At 35.2% G+C, this 24,852-nt stretch overlaps 1 protein-coding gene across 1 annotated transcript in view; it reads left to right on the plus strand.

The window, feature by feature from the left end:
* The window catches only part of Tmprss11d (transmembrane serine protease 11D), an 88,015-nt gene extending 63,581 nt beyond the window's left edge, over positions 1-24,434 (plus strand). Inside the window, exons 5-10 of the mRNA XM_074042089.1 lie at positions 7,283-7,440; positions 12,204-12,242; positions 13,964-14,141; positions 17,857-18,116; positions 19,219-19,361; positions 22,811-24,434. Coding sequence (XP_073898190.1) covers positions 7,283-7,440; positions 12,204-12,242; positions 13,964-14,141; positions 17,857-18,116; positions 19,219-19,361; positions 22,811-22,972 — 940 coding nt within the window. The 3' untranslated portion in view covers positions 22,973-24,434. The remainder of the gene's footprint in view (positions 1-7,282; positions 7,441-12,203; positions 12,243-13,963; positions 14,142-17,856; positions 18,117-19,218; positions 19,362-22,810) is intronic.
* The last annotated feature ends 418 nt before the right edge of the window (positions 24,435-24,852 follow it).

Genomic DNA, 24,852 nt, shown 5'->3' on the forward strand with positions numbered 1-24,852 from the left:
TGTGTCCTGAAGAAAAATAATAAAGGATTTTTATATGAGATGAACAGGGAAGGTTTCTCTGATGAAATGATACTTGAGCAGAAACATGAGGAAGACAAAGTAAGCACTGTAAACATATGAGGAAGGAACATTTCAGGTAGAGAAATCAGCACACTCTATATGTAGGGATGTACATGGGGTTGACAAACAGAAAGAATGTGGTTAGAGTGGAGTTAACAGCAATAATGAATAAGAGATGATCATAGTCAAAAATCTACCCAAAACCAAGATCATGTAGGCCCTTAGGCCATGGTAAAAAACTTTGGGTTTACTCTGAATGAGATGGGAAGTCACTGAACTTGTGTGGCACATTCCAACTAAAGATTCTAAAGGATCACTACAGTGCTGTGGGGAGCATAAATTAGAGGAGCATGACTCAAAGCAGGAGACTTCTTAGGATTAACTACACTAAAATCGAATAGGAACTTTGGTGACCTTGATTAGGATAATAGCAATGGTGACAAAATGTCACCAAAATGAGATGCCAGATAAGCATTTAAGGTAGTATTGACAGGTCTAGATGCTGAATGCAAAAGATGATGACTTTCTCATGCATGCTCATTTATATTTATATATATATAATATGTAAATTTATCTGTAACTGACATATAGAATTGAATCCATAATGCACATATGGAATTGGTTGAAATGCTTTCCAACTTTACATATATAGAATCATACACTATCTTCCTATAAATTTGCTTAAATTTTTTTATGAGTCCACGTTAATACAGCTAAACCTAGTTGATTCATTTTAACTATTGAACATTAATTTTATTATGTTATTGAATGAACATACCAAATTAGTCACTCAGCATTTGATATGTATTAATATTTCTTCAATCTTAATATTATAAACAATCCTATAGTAATAATTCTTCACATATGAACACATGAGGGAGTTTACCAATAATGCATATGTAGAAGTGCAATTCCTAGATCCTAAGATTTGACTATCTTCAAGTTTGCTAGATATTGATAAAGTACTCTCCAAAGTGGTTAAGAAATTTATACCTCAGCTAACAGTGTAAGAGAGACATTATTGTTCTCATTCTCAATAAGAGTTGATATAATCTGGTTTAATTTAATTCTTACCAATCCAATGGGTGAAATTGATGCTCTTTAGTTTTACCTTTATATTGATATGGTAAAACAAAATAGACTTTGTGTGGATTCATATCCAGTTCCTCTATTCTGTTCCACTGGCCTTCATGTCTGTTTTTGTGCCAATACCATACTGTTTTTATTGCTATTGCTTTGTAATATAGTTTGAAGTCAGGTATTGTGATATCTCCAGCATTGTTCTTTTTGCTGAGCATTGCCTTAGCTATTCTCAGTCTCTTGTGTTTCCAAATGAATTTTAGGGTAGATTTTTCAATCTCTGTGATGAATGTCATTGAGATTTTGATTTTGTCATTGGGAATTGTATTAAACATGTAGATTGCTTTTGGTAGTATAGCCATTTTTACTGTGTTGATTCTATTAATCCATGAGCATGGGAGATTGCTCCACCTTCTGTAGTCTTCCTCAATCTCTTTCTTCAGGGGTTTGTAGTTCTCCTTGTAGAGGTCATTCCATCCTTTGTTAAGTTTACTCCTAGGTATTTTGATTTTTTTTTAGGCTATTGTTATGCCTACCTTATTTTTGACAAAGGCACTAAAAATATTTTATGGAGAAAAGACAGCCTCTTCAACAAATGTTGTTGAGAAAGTGGTTAGCCAGCTGTAAAAAACTGAAACTTGATTCATGTTTATCACCCTGTACTAGTATCAACTCAAAATGGATCAAGGACCTTAATATCAGACCCCAAACTCTAAAGTTGGTACAGGAAAGAGCAAGAAACACTCTGGAACTAATAGGTATCAGCAAGGACTACCTCAATAGAACCCCAGCAGCCCAGCAACTAAGAGAAAGTATAGACAAATGGGCCTTCATAAAACTAAAAAGCTTCTGCACAAGAAAAGAAATGGTCTCTAAACTGAAGAGACCACAACAGAGGGGGATAAAATATTTGCCAGCTATACATCAGACAAAGTACTGATAACCAGAATACATAGGGAATTCAAAAAGCTAAACTCTCCCAAAATTAATAAACCAATAAAGAAATGGGAAACTGAACTAAACAGAACCTTCTCAAAAGAAGAAATTCAAATGGCAAAAAAACACATGAAAAAATGCTCACCATCTGTAGCCATAAAGGAAATGCAAGTCAAAACCACACTAAGATTCCACCTCACCCCTGTTAGAATAGCCATCATTAGCAACACCACTAACAACAGGTGTTGGTGAGTATGTGGGGAAAAAGGAACCTTCGTACACTGCTGGTGGGAATGAAAACTAGTGCAACCACTCTGGAAAAAAATTGAAGGCTTTTTAAAAATCTAAACATAGATCTGCCATAAGATCCAGCAATCCCACTCCTGGGGATATACCCAAAGGAATGTGACACAGGTTACTCCAGAGGCACTTGCACACCCATTTATTGCAGTGCTACTCACAATAGCCAAGTTATGGAAACAGCCAAGATGTCCCACTACTGATGAATGGATCAAGAAAATGTGGTACTTGTACACAATGGAATTTTACTCAGTCATGAAGAAGAATGAAATCTTATCATTTGCAAGTAAATGGATGGAACTGGAGAACATCATTCTAAGCGAGGTTAGCCAGGCTCAGAAGACCAAAAATCTTTTGTTTTCCCTCATATGCAGACTTTAGATCTAGGGCAAATACAGCAATATGATTGGACTTGGGCCACATGATAAGGTGAGAGCACATATGGGAGGTATGGGGACAGGTAAGACATCCTAAAAAACATGATAGTATTTGAGGGCCTCACTGCAGAGGAACTAATACAGAAACCTTAAAGCAACAGAGTTCAAAAAGAGAAGGGGATCAGGAACTAGAGAAAAGGTCAGTAAGAGATGAATCAACTTGGAATGTAACACATTTATACATGGAAGCAATGCTAGGAATCTCCCTGTATAGCTATCCTTATCCCAACTAGCAAAAATGCTTTGTCTTTCTCATTGTTTATACTCTCTTCAACAAAATTAGAGATAAGAGCAGAACAGATTCTGCCTGAAAGCGAGGGGGGAGAGGAGAGAAAGGGAGGGTGCGGGGGTAGGGGGTAGAAATGGCCCAAACAATGTATGCACATATGATTAAACAAGAAAAAAAAAACATAATAGAATTTGGAGTCAAACTGCTTAAGTGAAAATTCCAGTATTGATTCTCAGCAGTTATATCACTTCTGGCAATTATTTAACTTTTCTGAACCTCAGTTTCTTCTAATAATAACAATGCTTATTTGATAGTGTTTTGATGAATATCAAATAAATTAGTTGATATAAAGCAGTCTCATTTGAGCATTTATTTATAATTTTTACCATTTGCTCTGGATCCCTCCTCTTTGAATCAACACATTCATATTTTTCCTGCTTTCCTATTGTTTGCTGGTCTTCTCTTATTTATTTGTAGCTATGTACTTACTATAGGTACCACTTTCTGAATTGTAAATGTATTTTCCCTGTATACAACATATCTGTGTACTTTGTTTATAACATCTTTTGCTATAGAAAATCAGTTTTAAAATGTCTTAATTAAGAAATCCTTTCTCTCCAACCATTTATTCATATCTTCTTATTAAAATTTAAATTTTTGATACTCATGTTCAGGTTTTAAGTTTGTGAATGGTATGAGGTAAAGATCTGATTTAATTTTTCCACTTGAGCCATTTTCCTTCAGATTTCTAATGCTGTCCCATGATACATTGTTTACATTGGCCTTTGGGTCTGTTTCTGGATGATCAATTCTGTTTCTTCCTGGTAAGCTTGATAATTATGATGATCACATAAAATCCACCTCTATGATTTGTCTGTCTTTCCTTGCTTAATATTTTTCAGGACGTATTATTAGGTACCTATATGTTTAGGATGGTTTTACCTTCTTCATGAATTATTTCTTTTATCCAGATATTTTACTTCCCTTTATCCCTCATTAATGATTGTTCATCTTAAAATCTCATTCCTAACATTAATATGGCACCTTGTCTGTGCTGTCTTGTAGTTATAATTTGTTCCTTTGTTTAATATATCTTTTTTTATTTTTTGCAGTACTGAGAGTTGAACTCAGGGCCTTGCTACAACTAGGCAAGCACTCTGCCACTTGCATCATTCTCCAGCCCTTTTTGTGTTGGTTACTTTTGAGACAGGATCTTGCTTTATGCTCTCCCATTTGCACTTCCCTATGTAACTGGGTTGACAGGCTGCAGGAGTACACCTTGCCATAGATTGAGATGAGGTCTCATGAACTTTTTGCCCAGGCCAGCGTCAACCATGATCTTCCCAAGCCTTGCAATCCAAGAAGTTAGGATTACAAGCTTAAACAACAGTTTCTGGCTGGTTTGGTAAATATTTACCCTCTTATTTTCATAATTTACATGTTCTTATAGGTTACATAATTCTTCTACAACAAGCAGAAGTGACATTTTTAGTGCATTCTAACCACCTTCACCTTTAGCTGTCAAGCTTACTCAGCTTTCATTTATGTGATGGCTTTCACATTTGGCTTTATTTCTTCTATACTCTTTATGTTCTTTATCCTGATATTTTTATCCTTGTTTTTCCTACTGTATTGCCCTTAAATAATTTTTTCTTCATTTTCTGCATTTTTTCACTAGTTTAGAAGTTATCCATTCTATTTGTTTTATTCCAGTGGTTAACATTAAAATTTGAACAAGGAGAGTTGCCTTACTACCCTAAACTTCCTCCAAATAATACAGGGAACTTGGAACTCTTGTTTCAAGTTATTATTAACTATGTTTTAGTTCTACGTTATTTTAATGTCTCTAAATTAGTCACTAAAATTATTACATCACTGCTAAAGCCCTTTAAGATTACTCATAATTTGAAATTTTCTTTGTTTCCTATTTCTTCTTATACCTCAAGCTCTCTGGGTTCAACTTCCTTTTTACTGAAGCATCCCCTTTATAACTTCTTTCACAACAGTCAGTGGGTGATAAGCTCACTTTTTGTTTAGTTGTGATCTTAAAAAAGTGGCCTTACTGTTCTCAAATAATAATTCAGTATAGATCTAAAATTCTAAATTAATAGCTGTTTTCCTTCTTTCTTACTGTTTTCCTACTTTCTAAGTGAGATCCTCTGTAGACTGGATTGAATTCACATTCCTTCAGAATCCTCCAGAGCATTTGCTTCTGTGAGACAGTGCATGGATTTGTTGTTGTTAATTTCTCAGGTTAAAGATTCCGGGAATAACTGGGCACCATAGCTCATACCTGTAGTCCTAGCTCTTTGGCAGGTTGAGATCAGAAAGATCACAGCTGAAGGCCAGTACCAGGCAAATATTTTGTGAGAACCTCATCTCCAAAATAACCAGAGCAAAACAAACTGGAGGAGTGGCTCACACAGTAGAGCACCTGCTTTGCAAGCATGAAGCCCTGAGTCCAAACCCCAGTCCCACTGAAAAACAAAACAAAACAAAAAGATTCGGAGAATATACAGAAAGTACTGATGCAAATCCAAATATCATATACCCAGGTTCATGATTATGAATTCTCAGGAAAAACATCTTTTTTGCATTTAGAGATTTAGAGCTGAACTTTGATTACAGATAAACTTTTTCTTTAATCAGGTGATGAGCAGATTTCTTTTCTTTCTGATTTATGCTTTCACTGGGTAGTTAGATTTTTTTTTTGAGATACCTGGCCTTATTTTGAAACTTCAATCTAACTTCATATTTTGCACTAGCCCAAGGCCTTCTCTAAGAAAGCCTGTTGAATATTCTGGTGCATATCACATAATATTAATGATATTTATTTTGATCATTAGAGATTTTCCTCACTTTCATATGGTTTATGCAGGAAGTTTTTTAATATACTTTAAAGTCAGTTTAAAATTTTGAAAGTACCCTGAATGAGGAAGGGGGTATGGATGTGACAATATTCCATGTTGAAAATGGTTGAATTTACCATTTGGTCAAAGATTTTATGTAATCAATATGAACATTACAAATGTTCTAGATATTAAGAAAAAAGAAAATTGTTTAATTACTTGAAGAAGGGTTATATATACAAGTTTAAGAAGAAAGGTACATACCACCCAGTCAAGTCAGCAGCAATAAGAGTGGTGATTGGAGGAGGTACCTTGGGGTACTTGGATAAGCCTCTCTTAAGATTGGCATCACTTGGCAAATTCATCACAGTCCCAAGCTTGTTTCAGTTTTGAACACATGCTTACAACTTTGTAGTAAGTTCAGACTCATATATGATGAGTCATACTAAAATCTTCATAAGTTACAGCTTTATTTTTAAATAGCCAGAATTGTACTTAATTAACAATCAAAATTAAATTATCAATAGATTGAATGTGTTGTCATGCAATATTCTAAATATAGGAAATTAAACTTTTGGGATATTGCTTAGTAAGCATGGATTTATAATTTAGGTAGTTAATTGTGCAACTTGAATATTTAAAAAAGGAAAGGTTTTTTTATGACTTAGATTTTCATGTTAACATGGAATTTGTAATTATATGTTCAGTGTCTGCTTCTCTAGCTACATTTCCAGATCCATGATACTGTCAACTGCAAAACTTGGCCACAAATAATTCCTGAAACATAATTGTAATAGTGTGTAGCACATGAAGGTACCTATTTAATATGTATTAAATAAATTAGCATGTGGAATAAATACCAAGTCCAAACTGGCAATTGAAATGAGAAGGAACCGAGAGGCAAGTGAGAGCATCAAACTTTCAGGAAAGGGAGTCATCAACACCAGGTGAAAAAAGTGGCTTAGGTAGTTAGCATGGAAGAAAGTGGAATTTATCTAGGTTTTAGATCATTAAAAGTTCATTGTTAGGAATGCAATATCTGTGGCTAATTAAAATGTGATATAAAATCTTAACATATGACTACAACAGTTTAAAATTTGCTATTGTACCCAGAAGAATGGGTCTAGGTACCAGAAAATTAACTTGAGCTTCTAACTTACATAAGTGTGGAACCTCATCACTTTATAAGTTTCTTTAAGCACACAAAGATTTTTTTCAGATTGGTGAAGTCTTCTAATAGCTAATATTTATTATAGTGTACTTACTATATGCTATACCCTCTTTGCAAAATATATATACATATTAATATAATCTTCATAGCAATCCATTTTATATGTGAGGAGACTTGGATATGAAAGATTAAGAAAATTAAGTATCTTTATGGTTTACAGGCAAGATGGCAGTGGTGTGATAGCAGATATTGTCATGAAATTTCGATTCAGCAGACGTAACAATGGAGAATCAATGAAAGGCAGAGTTCAATCTATTTTACAACAAATGCTGAATAACTCTGGAAACTTGGAAATAAGCCCTCCAAGTGGGATAACAGGCAAGTATCATTTTTATACCATTTTGTTTCAGTCTGTCTCTCAAGATTACTCATTCAAATTCACATCTTAAATGTGATACAGACTCCTCTTTCTTTAAAATTAAACATGATTAAAACAATATATTAAAAACTCAAGATGGTGTATAGCACTCTAATATAAAATATTCTAAGATATTTTTATTATCCAAAAGATTATATTTATTTTAAAAAATACTTTGTTTTTCTTAAGCAGAATAGTTTCAAAATGGGAGGAGAATTAATTCCTAGTACAATATATTTTAATTTATTTTTAATATATTTTAATTTATTTTTAATATATTTTAATTTATTCTAACATGTCTTTTTCCATTCTGCTTTGAGTCCTGCACACAATAACACAAAAAGAAAAAGCAAGCTCAGTAGGTTTGCAAATTCACTTTCTTGCTGAAATTGCTTAGAGTGATTCTTTAAGGGAATATTCCAATAGCAATGAATTTTAGATGTTGGGATCTAAGATTTTTGGCTTCAGTTTTCTCCTTCATATAATGGGAATAATAATTCCTGTCCAGATAGCTCAGGGCCACATGAGGAGAATGTGAAAATGCTTTTTTAAATGTTTTTATTTTTAATTAACACATAGTAATTATACTTATATGTGGGTTCAGTGACATTTCAATGAATTTATATAATGCGTAAAGTTTAAATTAGGGTAATTGGCACTTCTGTCATCTCAGACATATAATATTTCTTTGCAATGGGGAGATTTAAAATCCTTTCTAGTAGCTATGTTGAATAATTAATTTATTCTTATCAACTATAGTTATCCTACTTCTGTAGAGCAGAAGTTACTCCTTCTATCCCAAGGCACCTCTGAACCCATTGCCCATCTTCTTTCCATCCTCCCCTACCCCATACCCTTGCCAGGCTCTGGAAAAAGTTATTCTAGTCTCTATTCTTTAAACTCAACTTTTTAGCTCCATAGCTAAGTGAGAACATTAGAAATTAAACATATCAGCCAGTTCTATGTTGCTGCAGTGACAGGATTTCATACTTTGTTTTTGGCTGAATAATATTCCATTGTGTTTTTGTGCTACTTTTTGCCTATTCATCCATTGTTGGGCATGTAAGCTTATTCAATATCTTGGCTATTGTGAACTGTGCTGCAATAAACAATAGGTCCAGATGTCTCCCTGGTTTCAATTCCTTTGGATGTATACTAAATAGTGGGATAGTTGAATCACACAATAGTTCTATTTTTAGTTTTTGTTTTTGTTTTTGTTTTTTTTTTTTTGAGACACCTCCAGAACAATTTCCATAGGCTGTGCTAATTTACATTCCCACCAGCAGCACGTGAAAGTTTACCTTTCTCCAGATCCTTACCAGCGTTTGTTATTGCTTATCCTTTTGATAATTACCATTCTAACAGGATTGAAATAAAACATTCTAAGATTTAAGACTCATTTATAATTCATATAGTGAAATTTTTTTGCTAAAAATTTTTCTCTTTTTTGTTGGTATTGGAGTTTGAACTGAGGGCTTCATTCATACTTGTAAGGCAGTCACCTTACCAGTTGAGCCAGGCTTCCAGCCCTTTTTTGGTTATTTTGTAGATAGGGTCTCACTTTTTGCTCATGCAGGCTTCTGCCACAATTCTCATATTTTAAGTTTCCCACCAGCACTGGGATGATTGCCACACCACCACACCCAGTTTTTATTCATTGAGATAGGTACTGAAAAATTTTTGCCTGGGCTGGCCTGGAACCATGATCCTTCATATCTCAGAATTCCAAGTAGCTAGTCTTACAGAAGTGAGCCACTGGCTCAAAATTCATTATTAATTATCTCTCTAAGACTTCTTATGAGGGATATTATCAGATGTCCAATCTATGGACCTGCTATAAGAAAAGTAAATAGATACTCAAGGTCAAAGAGCAATTTAATGAATGCTTCTTCTCACAGACTCCATCTTCTGCTATAAAACTAATTTAAAATAAAAAATTATTTATGTGATTTCTGTATCGTATAGCTTTCTCCTATTCTGTAAGCTTCCTAAAGGTAATAACTACCCTGCCTTTTTCATTACTACCCAATGTCTAATGTATAATAGATAGTCAATTACCAATTATTGCATGTTTGAAATGATTAATAAAGAGCACCCCTCCAACTTTGCAATGTACTGCTAGCTTAAGAAGCTATGACTTCCTCATAATGACCTCAAGACTAAAAGAATTTTTGTGGGTCCAACACTAGACTAGTTTGTACCTGCTATAGCAGTACTAGTTGTTAAAATACCAGAATGCTTTCCTCTTTCTAAAATTTTCTTCCCAAATCCTCCAAATGCTCCCATTCTTCACCCTAATCTCTCTTCTTCTACCCCTACAACTAAAAAGTTAATGCTTAGCATAGGAAAGAATTTGAAGATACTGCTTCAACTCCACAGCCTTACTGTATCCTGACTTGCTGATGCCCACACATCACAGTTTGTTAAGTCTCTGCTCCCACACATTAAAGAATTCTTCCAAAAACACTTCTCAAGTGCTTGGGTATTTTTTAGCATTGTGCTAGACAATGTGGTGATATAATGGTGATTTCTACCTCCCGGGGTCTCCTAATCTAGCTGAAGTGAAAGATATCCCAAATGCAAGACAGTGATCCAGACAATAAACTTGACAATCAAGAGAGAATATGAGTGTTGGGATGAAGCTCAGAGGTAGAGCATTTGTTTACCATGTACAAAGCCCTAGGTTGGATTTCAGTTTCCAACACTAGAGAGAGAGAGAGAGAGAGAGAGAGCAGTGACTGCTGAAGAAATCAAGAAAGGAAGAAACTAGAGTGCTTGGTATCTATCTCTAAACAAAAGCTTCATGGAAGAGAATGGACAAACTTTGATTTTAAAATATAAGTAGGATTTCCATATTTTGAGAAGAGAGAAAGAAAACTTCAGGAAAAGGAGAGATGAAAAGAAACAATAATCTGTAATAAGCATGATGTTTGGCAGAGCATGGAAGAGAGAGGCTACTGGAATAATTGACTTGTGCTATCATAATACTTATCAGTGCCATTAAAGCACTTACTGAACTGGAGGTGTGGCTCAAGCAGTAGAATGCCTGTTTTGCAGCCTGCTTTGCAAGTGTGAAGCCCTGAGTTCAAACCCCAGTCCCACCAGAAAAAGAGAGAAAAAACTGGGCTCCGGTGGCTCATGCCTATAATCCTAGCTACTCAGGAGGCACAGATCAGGAGGATCACAGTTCAAAGCCAGCCTGGGCAAAATAGTTCACAAGATCCTATCTCAAAAACACCCTTCACATAAAAGGGCTGGTAGATTTGCTCAAGGTGTAGGCCCTGAGTTCAAACCAGCAAAAACGTCATGTTTTTCTTTTTATCTTTTATCTTTTTCTCCTATGAAATCTGAGAACAGAATGGCAGAACAGGTCCTGGCCAGAGGGAAGGTTTGGCACCCATGGGAGGGAGGTGTCAGGGAAAGGGAGTAGGAGTATGAATACGGTGCAAATAATGTGTTCACATGGATGTAAATGCAAAAATGATACCTGTTGAAACCGGTCCAGGAATCGGGGTGAGGGGAGATGAAGGAGAGCAGTGGAGGGGGTGAATTCAAGCATGATATATTTGATACATTGTAAGAACCTTTGTAAATGCTATAATGTATCCCCACCCAGCACAACAATAAAGGGGGAAAAAAGGGTTAGAAGTTACAGAAACTGGTGATCAATAATATGTGAGAATGATGAGAAAGGGGAAATTTGAGACAATTGCTAGCTGCCTGTTGGTGTGATAACATAACTAGCAAATTTCAGATAAAATTTGGTCAGGTTGAGTTTCAGATGACTGCAGGACATGCGGAGAAAACTGATCTGCATGCAGACCTTAAATTGAAATACCCAGACCATCACCAACTGATCCTGACATAATTTTCTTGCAAGTCTTCACACATCCCAACCTGCCTCTACCCGCCCCCCCATGCAACATAGGCACTAGCACTACAGATTTCATTGCCCAATGAACATCTTATACCTCCATGCATTTATGCCCATCACACCTTCTCTTTAGAATGTGTTTTCCCCTCTTGTCTACCTGAAACTTTCCTTTTAGGTTTTCAAACTACAGTGCAAATGTCATTTCCTCCATTTTTACTTCAGTTATTCTCTTTGATAGCATTGTTACCCTTTTCGTCTTTCCACATTATGTTTGAATTTATTTGAATGGCTTCTTGATTAATTTCTATCTTTAAATGATATGTGGACAGAGTTCCTGTGTTTTGCTCACTGTTAAATCTTCAGCACATAGAATATTATCAGTAAAGTAACATACATATGTACCAATGTATACTTACAGCTGTATTTGAAAACATGAACAATTAACTTCTCTTACAATATTTATCACATTGCGTCTTGAGGTCTTGCATATGTCTTTTTCATACTATACTGAGTGACTTGAGAGCAAAGAAATGTTTTAAGAATTTGATGAGAAATTTAAGCACAAATCATGTGCATAACAAATAGGGGCATGGTTGTAAACAGATTTCTGGGGCACATGACTCAGAAGTTCTTTCAGCAGACTTGGGGTGGAGCCTAGGAATCTGAATTTCAGCAAACCCTCCCAGTGATTCTGATTCTGGTTGTTCAAGTACTGCACTGTAAGAAATCAAGGTGAAATGACTTTCAAGTACTGGTTGTTCAAGTACTGCACTGTAAGAAGTGAAGGTGAAATGACTTTCAGCTGGCATTTTGTTGATCTTATTCTCACTCTTTGTTTTTTAATGCTAGCAATTACTGACCAGGATACAGAAAATATTTTCACTCAAGGTAAGCTTTTAAATTATTTTATAAATATAGTTTGCTAAAACATAAGGATTCAAAGTGTAAGTCTTTTGTGCTCTTTGCCAAGGTAGTGTCTATGAAGTTAGTGAGTTCACTCAGGTGGTTTTATTCTGAGTTCACTCAGGTGGGTTTTTGAAATAAGACACTATTGATCCCACTGGCCTATGAGGGGGTGTTTAAGTTATTTCTCTCCCTTAAAGAAACAATGAAGTAACAAACAATGAAGTAGTGAGTACTACCAACTTGGTACTCAAGATTAGCCTTATGGACATTTTCTTGAGAGTTTGGGAAGGTTTTATGGCCTTGGTTCTATAGTGGTGTTTCTGTAGACTTGCAAATTACCTTTGATAACACCATCTGTGTAGTTTTTCCTAACTACCAGAATAGCTTGCTTTTTTGTGGTTAATCATAAAGTATACTAAAAAGAATTCTAAAGAGTCTTATTAGTTTTGGATCTATAACTTGAAGGGAAATTCACTATATTCCAGTGTCATCCTGTACATTCTCAGTCTAGGACAGGAGAAATATAATTTCTAGAAAAATGCATTTTACTTCTTTAACCTATAGAACACAGTTAGGAATTAGTTCACTATACCTGGATTGCTGGCTGGCCTATCTTGGATACTTAAGCAATTTTAAGGTGGCGTTACCTCTATGGGTACAACTTTATTATATATTTAATTCTTGATTATTTTTAAACAAAAATGTACTAACTAATTCGTGGGGAATTTGTTTGGGAATACAACAAAGGAACCTATATTCCATGGGTATTCGAACCTATGTTCCATGGGTATTCTTAATAAAAGTCTGGTCTTCCTCTACCCTGGAAATGTCCAAGGAAATGTGCCAGTCCAGCAATGGAAATTGTTATTGGTGGTTCACCCCTAATTTCTTAATAATAGACTAAACAAGAAAGAAGAATTATAAGAATTAAAATTGAAAGGAATTCAGTGATTAACCCACCCTAACCCATTTCAGCTCTAGCCATTGGAATGCTCACTTGCTTCTTAAGATAATTAAGTAAACCTAGATTCTAGAATCTAAAAACTCCAGTCACCTTGGGGAATATTCAGGAGCCCTACAGCAACTCCTTTCCGAAAGCACATTTGGTCACATAAAGTCAGGACTGGAGGTGGACTGGAATGACCATGATGAGCTGCAATGCCCCTAAGGAGGTCTGTTGGTGAAACAAGTTTTCCTCCAACCTCAATATGTGTACCCATCTCTCTCAAAATGCTGCTTCTGATTTGTTCCCTGGTGTGGCTCCTAAAATCATCATTTCTAACAGACTTGCAGGGGGATGCCTGTGCTGTAAGGCCACAAACCATACTTTGAGTAGCAATCTATTGAGAAAAAATGAAATTTCCCAGGAGTCTGTGGCCTGAACTGTAATCTCCAGTACTGACCTACCTTAATTCTCACTCATGAGGCATTCCAGATTATTCTGAAGCTGTCCAGAATTCAAAGTCCCTGGGCCAGTGAGTTCAGAAATGTTCTCTAGAATGAAGTCAAAGTCAACTACAGTAGTCATAGATGGACTCTCAAAAAGTAATACATTGATCATGCTTTTGGAAAATTTAGCATGTCTTGGGAAAAAATATGTAAAAGACATAAGAATCTTAAATGATGGAGAAGTTCTACAGTAATCTCCCAAATGTAAGTGAGTTCACAGTCTTCCCAGAACATTAATGTCTTTTTCACATTAGAATGTGGGGCCCGTCCAGACTTGTTAACATTGTCTGAAGAAAGGATCGTTGGAGGCATTCTAGCAGAGGAGGGTGACTGGCCATGGCAAGTCAGTCTACAGGTCAATAATGTTCACCACTGTGGAGGCAGCCTGATCAGTAACACATGGATCCTGACAGCAGCTCATTGCTTCAGAAGGTGAGACCACAGATACCCTCTCGGGTGGGAATAATTAGAATAGAAAGGTGTGTGAAAACACCCACCACCTCCACAACTACATATAATTGTATTGAGCCAGAAATAATCTAATTCAAAAAAATTCATAGTCTTTTCTTCCTATACATGGAAGCAAAAATACTTCTTCTCCTTTAGCTTACTATTTGCTGGTAGTTCTCTACTTCAGCAAATACTAGAGCAACAGGGTAGAGAACAAAGAATTATACATCAGAATGTTTAACTTAAATCCTAGCTATGAGAACTGAGGAAATTTACTGAGTTTCCCACTGTCTCCTCCCTTTTTTTTTTCCAAATTAGAGACAATACTATTATCTATTTCTTAGTTATTGGTAGGGCTAAGTATGCTAATATATATACATATATTAAATTTTAATTGTGGTAGATTTTTATGTTATATCATGGATGCTGATGAGAAGACTAATGGCTGACCAAGAGACTATCCAGTGCTGTTAATTTATTTGCCCAAAACACTTTTGAGTATCTATGATGTGCACAGTATTGTGTATTATAGATGCAGCTAATATAAACAAAACATCACTCCTGCTTTCAGGGAGCTTAATTCTAATGTTTGAGGTAGAATATACAAAAACAATAATCATTTATACAGAATAGTATAAATAAAATGAATTAGGACAACTTATAAGTATTCTTAATTGAGGTAATTAAAGACTGTTGCCTACACTGGGATAATAAATGGCAAGTGGAGAGTAGACTGCTTCAACTTATTGTTATTGCATATTGATATAGATAAAAGAGCACACTGCTCATAATAGATGGATTTTAGACTTCAGTATGATGAAAACTTGCTATTTTCAGACCTATTTTATTTTTGGGGTATCCTATTTTATTATTAATACTAACACTTGTTGAGAACTACACTCAAAAAGATCACCCAAAAAAGTGATAATGAACTCAAATGTGTCCCTGATCATATTTATTCTCTTCTCAGGCTTTTTCAATAACTTGCTACTGTCTATAATCCACCCTACTTATTACATACTCAAAGTTCTCCACAGTCAAATTAATCCAAACTTATTTCTCAAAGCATGTACCTTGAGCTTCCAGCTAACAGAAGTTTTCTCTTCTGGACTCTTCCTACATTCTCTGCCTGCAAGCCCTGCTCAACCAGCTAGTTCTCCCTGAAATACTAATATACTTTCCAAATCTCCATTTCTTCCTATTGAAATTCCAAGAAATCCTCACAATTTCTAAAAAATGCTACTGAGATTTTAGGGTACTCTTTCATTATAGTGTCTTATAAAAACATGCTCATTAGATTAAGAAAAATAAAGGTTAATAGGACGGACAAGTGTACACTTTCTGAACAAAAATTTTAGAAAACCCCCAAAAACTAAACTTTTCTTATACTAGTTTATGACCCATTTTATAGGCAATGAATAAATTTGAATTTTAAGATATATTCCTAAAATTATATAATTTCTGATTTAGATTGGCAGATTTATTGCTATACCCCAGATAACACAAAAATCAAAATTCACAAAAACATTTCAATCATCATTGCTACTTGAAATTCTAAGAATAAAAATGATACTAATTGATTTCAATTACAATAAGAGTGTGGGGACCAGAAATGCAAACATCTGGTCTTAGCAAGCACTTAACATAACCAAGGATTCAATAGAAAAAGGATTGGATCATTAACCTATTAAGACCCAAGTATCAAAAGCTAAGTAAAGCATATCTCTATAATGAAAGCCACAATTGTAAGAATTACCAAGGATTACCAAAGCAGGGAATATCTTTGAATTTTGTCACTACAAATCCTTCTATTCTTTATCACATTCCCAGAGACTCAAGGAATAGTGTTCTTTGTGCAAAGTAGACACTTAGCAATGAATTGTTGAGCTAAAATTAAGGAATATCATAGCTTTGTTCAGTGAGTGTTACTTTATGCCAGCAACTGTGTTTGACATATTTCACTTGTTTCATTAATATCATGTGAATTATCATTAATTCACTATGATTATTAATATTATTTTCATTATCATCAATCACATTTTATACACAAATCTAGAATCAGAGATATTAACTAACTTGTCATAAATAATAATACTAATATGTGGCATAGTCAAGATTTAAATGTACATAAAACTGGTTCCAAAACCATGCTTTTATTCATTTGCTAGAAGAAAGGAAAAGAGAGACAGAAAGAAATAGGAAAGAGAAAGAAAGAGGAGTGAAAGAAGGGTTTCTTTAGAATCTTCCCAGGAAATACCCTGATCAAAAGAAATCCAATGCAAAGAAATAAATCATGGATTTGCTTGCATTTAAATTTTTTCTTCAAAATTTTTAATTATGGTTCACTCTTCACAAGTTACCATACCTTGAAAAAGTATTTTCTAGACATACAATTTTTTTAATTAACCCCAGTATCAAAACTCCATAAAATTCTTAAATTATTATTGGCTTACATTTTATTTTTATTCAACCTGAGAAATAATGTCAAGTTAATCAGCCTTCTAAGTCACAGACTCTTATTTTCCTCAGTATGTACAAGAGCTCTCTCTTAACTCATATTTTTTCTTCTCTATTCCTGAATCCAACTTCTCACTGTCCTTCCTTCCCCCAGAAGCCTTGCACTAATATACTCAAAACATGACTTTTAATATGAATATGCTTCCAAAACCTATAATTTTGTGTGTACTTGCTTTTAATTTATTAAATTAGTATATGTATAAGTCTCATATTGTTTTGTACTGTTTTTACTGAAATCTGAGAATTTTTATCTGCTCCATTGCTTCATGGCAATCCATAGTAAGCAGCCATCATATTTCCTTTATCCAACCAGGTTTCTCTACCTTCCCGCTGCCAGAAAAGCATGTACACACACACAACATGCATGTCTTTCTTTAAACCTTGAGGAATTTTTCTGAGATGTGTACCCAGAAGTGTGTATGCAATCTGGTAAAAGTACCAGAATGCTTTGTAAATGTTTATATCTTCACCAGTAATCCAAAAAGAGACCCTATTTCACTCTTCACCAACACTTGCTATTAAGAAAAGGGGAAAAAATAAGAATAGAAAGGCATGAGTTAATGCCTGACACAGTGACTCATGCCTATAAGTCCAGCTACTCGAGAGGTAGAGATCAAGAGGATTTCTGTTCAAGACCAGCCAGGGCAAAAAGTTAGTGAGATCCCATCTGAACAAACCTGGCATGATGATGAAGAATAACTAAAGCAGAAAAGAGAAAGCAGAAGAAGGAGGAGAGGAAGAGGAAGAAAGAAGAAGGAAGAGGAAAGAAAGAGAGGAAGAAATGGAGAGAAGCAAGGAGGGAGAGACAGTAAAAAAAGAAGAAAAGAAAGAAGGAGGAGAAGGAAGAAAGAGAGAGAGAATGAAAGAAAGAAAGAAAAAGGAAAATGAAACTAAAATGGTCATTGTTTCAGAACTCTTAGTTGCTAGTGTGGAAGGGTAAAGAAAGGGGAGAGATCAAAGAAGATACTTATGTTATGGTAGTTATCATTGAAGTATTAGAATATCCTCATTGAAACCAAGACAGTCATCTCTCTAAGACATGTTTTCTAAAATCTTTATTTCTTTAGATAAATGACACATGTATGCACTTATAATGCAGGGGAAGTGGCAAACACGATGTTCAAATATTGGGAATGCTTACAAATTCCCCACTCAAAAAGCATGTTTTCATATTTTTTAGCTACCCTAATCCTCAACAATGGACTGCCACCTTTGGAATTTCCACGATATTTCCTAGACTGAGAGCAAGAATAAGGTCTATTTTAGTCCACAACAATTACAGACCTGCAACTCATGAAAACGACATTGCAGTTGTGCAACTTAGCACAGCTGTCACCTTTACCAAAAACATCCACAGAGTTTGTCTCCCAGAGGCTACCCAGAATATTGTACCTGGTTCTACAGCTTATGTAATAGGATGGGGCTCTCTAACCTATGGAAGTAAGTGTCTTTAAGAAAAATAGAGCAAAACAATCTAACAATGCAAATATCCTGTTCTTTGCTATTACATAATTTTAAATTAGGAAACATCTGGAAGACAGGTTCTTCCGACAGAACCATTTTATATTATAGTGAGCCCTGAGCTTTGTGCTAACTCTCAAAACTATGGAGGATCCTTAAGCACAGCAATAAGGAAATGTAAATGAAAGCAATAAAGAAACATGAGGTTTTAATAATTTAAAAATTCTATAGGATCCAAGTCATTTCTCTATAAATAAAAAAAGGGGGAGCCTTTCTATATAGATATTGTCTAAGGACTTTCACAACCCTTCAGGTATTGACTACCCCAAAAGGTATTCTGGGATAAAATGAACCCCACCTCCAAGGCAAGGAACTCCATGTATACATGATCATTGTTCATATTTATTGAATGAACAGAACGAAAATTAAGATGAGGACAATGTGAAAGAGTACAGTATCAGCCGGGGATGAAAGTAGCACTAATGATTTACCTGGGATTTTACATATATTTATTATCTCTCCAAGGCATAAAACAAAGCCTTAAAATTGCCCCAGAAAAAAAATGCTTCATTGTGTTCTTTTGCCCCAAAGTAACTTGGTGAAATAGACAAAATTTGTGCCAGTTGTGCAAAACTGTAAACAGTGCTATTTTGAGGGCGCATCAATATAAAATTCAATAGTTCTTTAACCTTGAAATCAAACTGATTTCTCTTTTGCTGCTAGATGAAAGGTTAATCAATATGAAATTTTGCAATCCAAAGTCAATCAGTGGATAATTTAAATGCTCTTAGTCGATTTTAAGAAAGAAAAAATAGTTTTTTCTAAAGTTGTAAGGGGCAACGCATCACAAAGTAAGTGCAGAGATGGGGGAGAAAAAAAGAAAAGGCTCATGTGTCTAAAGGAGTTAAACTTCTCTCCTATGAGAATCTTTGCTAGAAAGAAATTCTTATTTACATCTTCAGGTACCTTCCTTTCTAAATAGGGAATAATGTTTGGTGCATTTATTCCTTCTCAAATTCAGCTCAAAGTTATTAATTGATATATTCTGAAGTCCATCGTTTTCGTCTTTTTTACTAAACAGGTAACACAGTCTCAGATCTACGGCAAGGACAGGTCCAAATAATAAGCAACAATGTGTGTAATGCTTCAAATAGTTATAATGGAGCAGTCTTGCCTGGAATGCTCTGTGCTGGCCTACCTACAGGTGAAGTGGATGCATGCCAGGTAAATTCAAGATGATCTTATCAATATCATCATTCAAGAAGTTTATAAGCATTTACTAGCATGTCATATGACAAGCATAAAGGAAGTACAACAATTTTTAAAAAAGGTAGCAGTTACAATACACAGAATTGACCCTCTAAAAATTTATGATGTAATAAAAGCATTGACTTTCAGTTTTTAACTGTTATGAAAGATTAAATAAAATGCTATTGCACATCATGGTAAAATAGTTAATAATAGGGTATTGTACATTTCAAAATTGTGAGAAAATACATTTCAAATGATTGTGCCACACTGGGATGTAGCTCGGTGGTACAGCGCTTGCCTAGCATGCGTGAGGCCCTGGGTTCGATCCCAGCACCAAAAAAGAACAGACAAAAAAAAAAAACCTCTCCCCTCAAATGATTGTGCCACAATGTTAAGTATTTGAAGTGATGGAGAAGTTAACAAGCTTTATGTAATTATTCCATATTATATTCATAAATTATAGCAGCATTTTCTACCTTATAAGTTAAAAATAATAAATCACTCATATGAGGTTCCTAGACAATAATTAAATTTTGACATAAATAATTCCAGAAGCATCTTGAATATAGAAAATTTATGCAAAATCTTAATTATTGAGTCATGAGCTCCCACAATTATGTAACAGCATAAATGGAAAAGAAAAAAATTATTATTTGAATTCAGCCTATAATTTTAACCAAATATATAAAAGGAAATAATAAAAATGCAATTCTTGCTTTATGATAATTAGAATAAAATTTTAATGTTAAAATTTTTACTAAAATACTTAAACTTGATTGATGTAATTATAACATGTAATAGATATTTCTGTTTCTGAAATTCAACCCAAATAGTCACAGGAACAACTAGTTAGTGTCAGCAAATAAATATTATTTTAAATATTTCATTTCTTGAGGAATTAGCTACTGTTTTCCTGGGTGAACAGTAAACAAAAAGATGCTTCATTCTTTGCATTGAGTGTTACTGACTTTCATATTTAACAGTCTTGAAAAAGTAGATGAGAAGTGATGCTTATTGTTTATGCAAAGACCCCAGTTTGTAAGTCCTTTCCCCCAAATGAAGCGTCTCATCAATTTCAATTGCTTATAGTGGAGGAGATTTACTTCTCAGTCTTCTAAATACCATTGGTTACCCACTCAGACCTTTACAATCCCTTTAAGTGGAGATGTCTTTGTGGTGCAGAATGCTTATTTACCTTCCTGTAACAAGTCCTCAAGTTTCATGATAGTTTTCAAAAGAACTCATCAATCAAATCATGCACAGTGAGAATTTCAGATCTACCAAGAATATTAGTTAGAACCGACTTAAGGATACGTATGAAAGCTAAAATGGTATAAGTCTGGTTTTTTCCACTTCTGCTTCCCTTTACATACTGTGAATGCAAACTCTGCTCTTCTTTTGAGCTCAGTTCAAGCCATAACTCATCATGAAATCTTCTGTGCCTCACTGATTATCAGGTGAAATACCATAATGTATACAATTTGTACTTCAAAAAATAAGTAAATAAATATTCTTCACAGAAGCTTATAAGATCCTATTTGTTTATTTCACTCATGAATTCATTCATTCAAAAGCATTGTATTCCTTGCTTTCTATGTACCTTTCACTGTGTTCACATAATAATGCATTCCCTGCACTCAGCAGGTCTGTGGTCTACAAGACAGGGCACAGCTCAACTGTCTGCACTTAGGGTAGTAAAATTAGCTAGGTACAGGAAAAATTATATGCCTCTTTTAGTTGAGCATTGCTTGCCCATTCTTGATAAGACATCTTGGAGAAAATTTTGTCATTAAAAAACAGGTATGGTGGTGCACACCTGTAATATCAGCTAGGGAGGGGAACATCAATAGGATCTGCCAGCTCAGGCAAAAAGTTAGCAAAATGCCACCTCAACAAAACAAGCCACAGGCACGGTAGCATGCAACTGTGGCCCCAGCTGTGTGTGAGGTGTAGATAAGGAGGATCATGATCTTAGGCCAGCCTGAGCCTGAAAAATAACTAAGACAAAAAGGGCCAGGGGGTGTGCTTCAAGTGGTACAGTGCCTGCTTAGCAATCTTGAGTCTGAGTTCAAAAGCCCTAGTACTATAAAAAAAAGAAAAATCACAATGACAGGGAATAATTGGGAACTGGTTAACTAGGTTGTGCACACATCATCCAGAGGAGGGAAGGACCAAAGAGCTCCATATGGTACTTACCACACAAGTTGATGATTCACACACACATATCCTTCTCCCTATCTAAGCAAGTAAAGAAGCAGTTGTGGAAGAACTAACTACTAAGAGCAGTCAAATGCATGCTTGGTAATAATAGCTGACTTCTACTAGTACTAACTATATGCCAGGCTGTCCTCAAAGTACTTTGTGTGTTACACACATTTAAACTCACAGAAACATTATCTACTGATGAGAAAACTGAGGCACAGAGAGTTGGATTTTTTTTTTTTTTTGGACAGCACTAGGGTGTGAACTCAGGGCCTCAAACTTGTTAGGCAGGCGCTCTTAACACTTGAGCATTCTACCAGCCCTTCTACCAGCCTAAAAGTTGTTAAATAGCTTATTGAAACTCTCATACCTGGTAAGTAAAGGATTCACACCAAGCTTTCTAATACTGGAACTCACAAAATTAACCCATCCTGCAGTGTGTAAGAAACACTAAATTTATCTCCCCAACTGGACTATTACATATATAAATATTTACTCATTGGTTGGCTATTATAATCGGTTGGTACAAAAGGAGTGTTTAACTTGTTGCCCTGTTCATTTCTGTTCAATTATTTACCAAAGGAATACTTCTTGATGATATACTATGATGATATACTATAGATATTAAAGATAGGTAAATAAGACTTCTAGAAACCCATTCATTCAACAAATATTTCTATAGCATCATCTGTGAATGAGAAGCTTAGGTTTCTGCAGTATCAAGAACAGGTATGATCCCTTTCCTGATGGACCTTATGGTGGCACTGGGAAAGCAGACACTGAGCAAACGTCATACACTCAAAGTGCGCTGCAGAAACAAGCTGCTGCTACAAGAAGGCTGGCCAGTGGGAGTGAGTTCAGTCATATCAAGTTTCTAACACAAGCTGTGAGAACACAGTGATAGCCCAAAAGTGGAGTGAAAATGGAGAAAAAAGGAACAGTTCAGAGAAGACTTCCTGGGTGAGGTCAAGCCTAAGATGTGTAGGAGGGAGCCAAGTGATAACTCAGAAAAGTCTGGGCAATGTGTTTCACATCTTCTTCACAGACTTGCTGAAGGGACAACTTGGACAAATTTTGGCCTGGCTTGGTATAATATTTCAATAAAGAAATAAATTGACTTTATTGTTTAAGTGGATATGACTTCCTCTAATGCCATAAAATAAACTCAAAATTTTGGTTTATCTTTGCATTTAAGTAATCAATCATTTTGTTTCCTTCAGGGTGATTCTGGAGGCCCGCTAGTACAAGAAGACCCACGGCGGCTTTGGTTCATCCTGGGAATAGTGAGCTGGGGATATCAGTGTGGTATTCCAAATAGGCCAGGAGTGTACACTCAAGTGCCAACCTACCGTGACTGGATTAAACAACAAACAGGGGTCTAATGCAATAAATGCATCTCTGTGTGCAAAGTCTGTATGCAAGTGTGCCTGTCTAAACTTCCAAAGCTTTACTTTTCAGGTAAAAAAGAATCGTATAGTAACATTCTGTTACATAACTGTGTTTTAGCAAACACTAATCTTTCTTTATTACTAGGATTTTATATTTTTTCAAGAAAACTATACTGTTGTTTCATAGCACTATGATTGTGTAGTGAGAAAAAAAGTCATCTTGAGAGTATATCCTTTAAAAAAAGTCTGGACAATTCTGAAAGGTCAGATGAATGTTCTCTTAGGAAATCTCATTGAAACTGATAAGTGAACAAAGTGTAGACACCTGCAAAGGAAATGACAGGATAGCATTCAAGACAGAAAGAACCCAGAAAAATACTATTTATTTAAGATTTCTTGTTACTCAGTATTTTATAGAGTATGTGAGTCCTAAAACTAGAAATATGAATTTATTGTGCAGTCCTGTAGCAACCCCAATTATTCTGAGCATGCTCCTAGAGGAACTTTCTGTGTATATGCTCAGGGATTCAACATCAAAGCTCAACAGTTTATTCTCAACTAAGACAAAATAATTATAAATAGTTTGGATGAGGACTTTTACTTAAAATTTTTTTCTTACTTACATAGAGAAGAAACTATACATCCTCCATACAGAAGTGAGGAAATGTTCCTACATAACCCTCAGGTACTTTTACAACTACATAGTTCTTCTTAACAAATAAGTAATAGTAATTTCCCACTACTTACTAACCATCACTGGCAGTTGGGTATTTTTTGTTTGTTTGGTTGGTTGGTTGGTTTGGTTGGTTTTTGTTTTGCGGTGTTGGGGTTTGAATTCAAGACCTCACACTCACTAGGCAGCCACTCTACCACTCAAGTCACTCCCCCAGCCAGCAGTTATTTTTTAGAGTAAAAGGATGACCAATGGCTAAGCCTAAGTAATGAATCGACAATTAAAGAGGAATAAAAGGGGAAGAGTTGGTTTGCAAAGAGAAAGGTTATATAGCTTAATATCTTAGAGAAGACTTTCAATCTCTGTATCTCTTTCTCTCTCTCTCTTCCTCTCTCTCACACACACACATATACATCACCCACCACCACCACCACCAAGAGTATAAATTAAATAAAATTCATTAAAATGTAATGTCACAGCAATATATATTATCTGAATACTATGAGTTTTTATGGGCTCCTGTTATAGCTGAAGCTTGGTCACACATGACCATCTATGCGTCAGGGCTTCCTCCTAAAAGCTAACTCTCTGCACCTGGATATCAGAACAGTTCCAGTTGTTATGAGAAAAACATGTTTCTTTTCCTGATGTAAAAGTGTGATCTATACTCAAACAATCTACTTCTAAGGAAAAGGAGTTGAAAATGTAACCAACTCTTAACAAAATGTACAAACAAATCTTTGATATACTTTATTTCATCAAATAAACTCTTTTACAATCCTTTCCTGCCTAATTATTTATGGAAGTTATGATTGCTGAAGGACAATCCAAAGCAATTTATTTAATTGGTTTTCCAATGAGAGAACTGCCAACTAGCCTCTAAAGGCTTAGCACTTTCTGCTGCCTTATAATCAAGCTCTATAAAGAGGCAAGCGTCCAGCTTGACACTCCCTGGTTGCACCCTGTGAGGACAACATTAAACTGGTAATTTAGAGCAAGCCTCAAGGAGAAGGTGTCTGAGCAAGGGTGTGTTTGTGTGTGTGTGTGCGTGTGTGTGTGTGTGTGTGCACCAGTCTTCATATAATCACATATTTATGTTTATCCCTATTTGTTAAAAGCTATGTAAAACATAGTATTTATTGGGCAGAAAATGAGTAAATTCAAATTGAAAACAATAAAAAGCTATTGAGAAAATATATAC

Source organism: Castor canadensis, chromosome 9 (assembly GCF_047511655.1).
Source record: "Castor canadensis chromosome 9, mCasCan1.hap1v2, whole genome shotgun sequence".
Taxonomy (NCBI): Eukaryota; Metazoa; Chordata; class Mammalia; order Rodentia; family Castoridae; genus Castor; species Castor canadensis.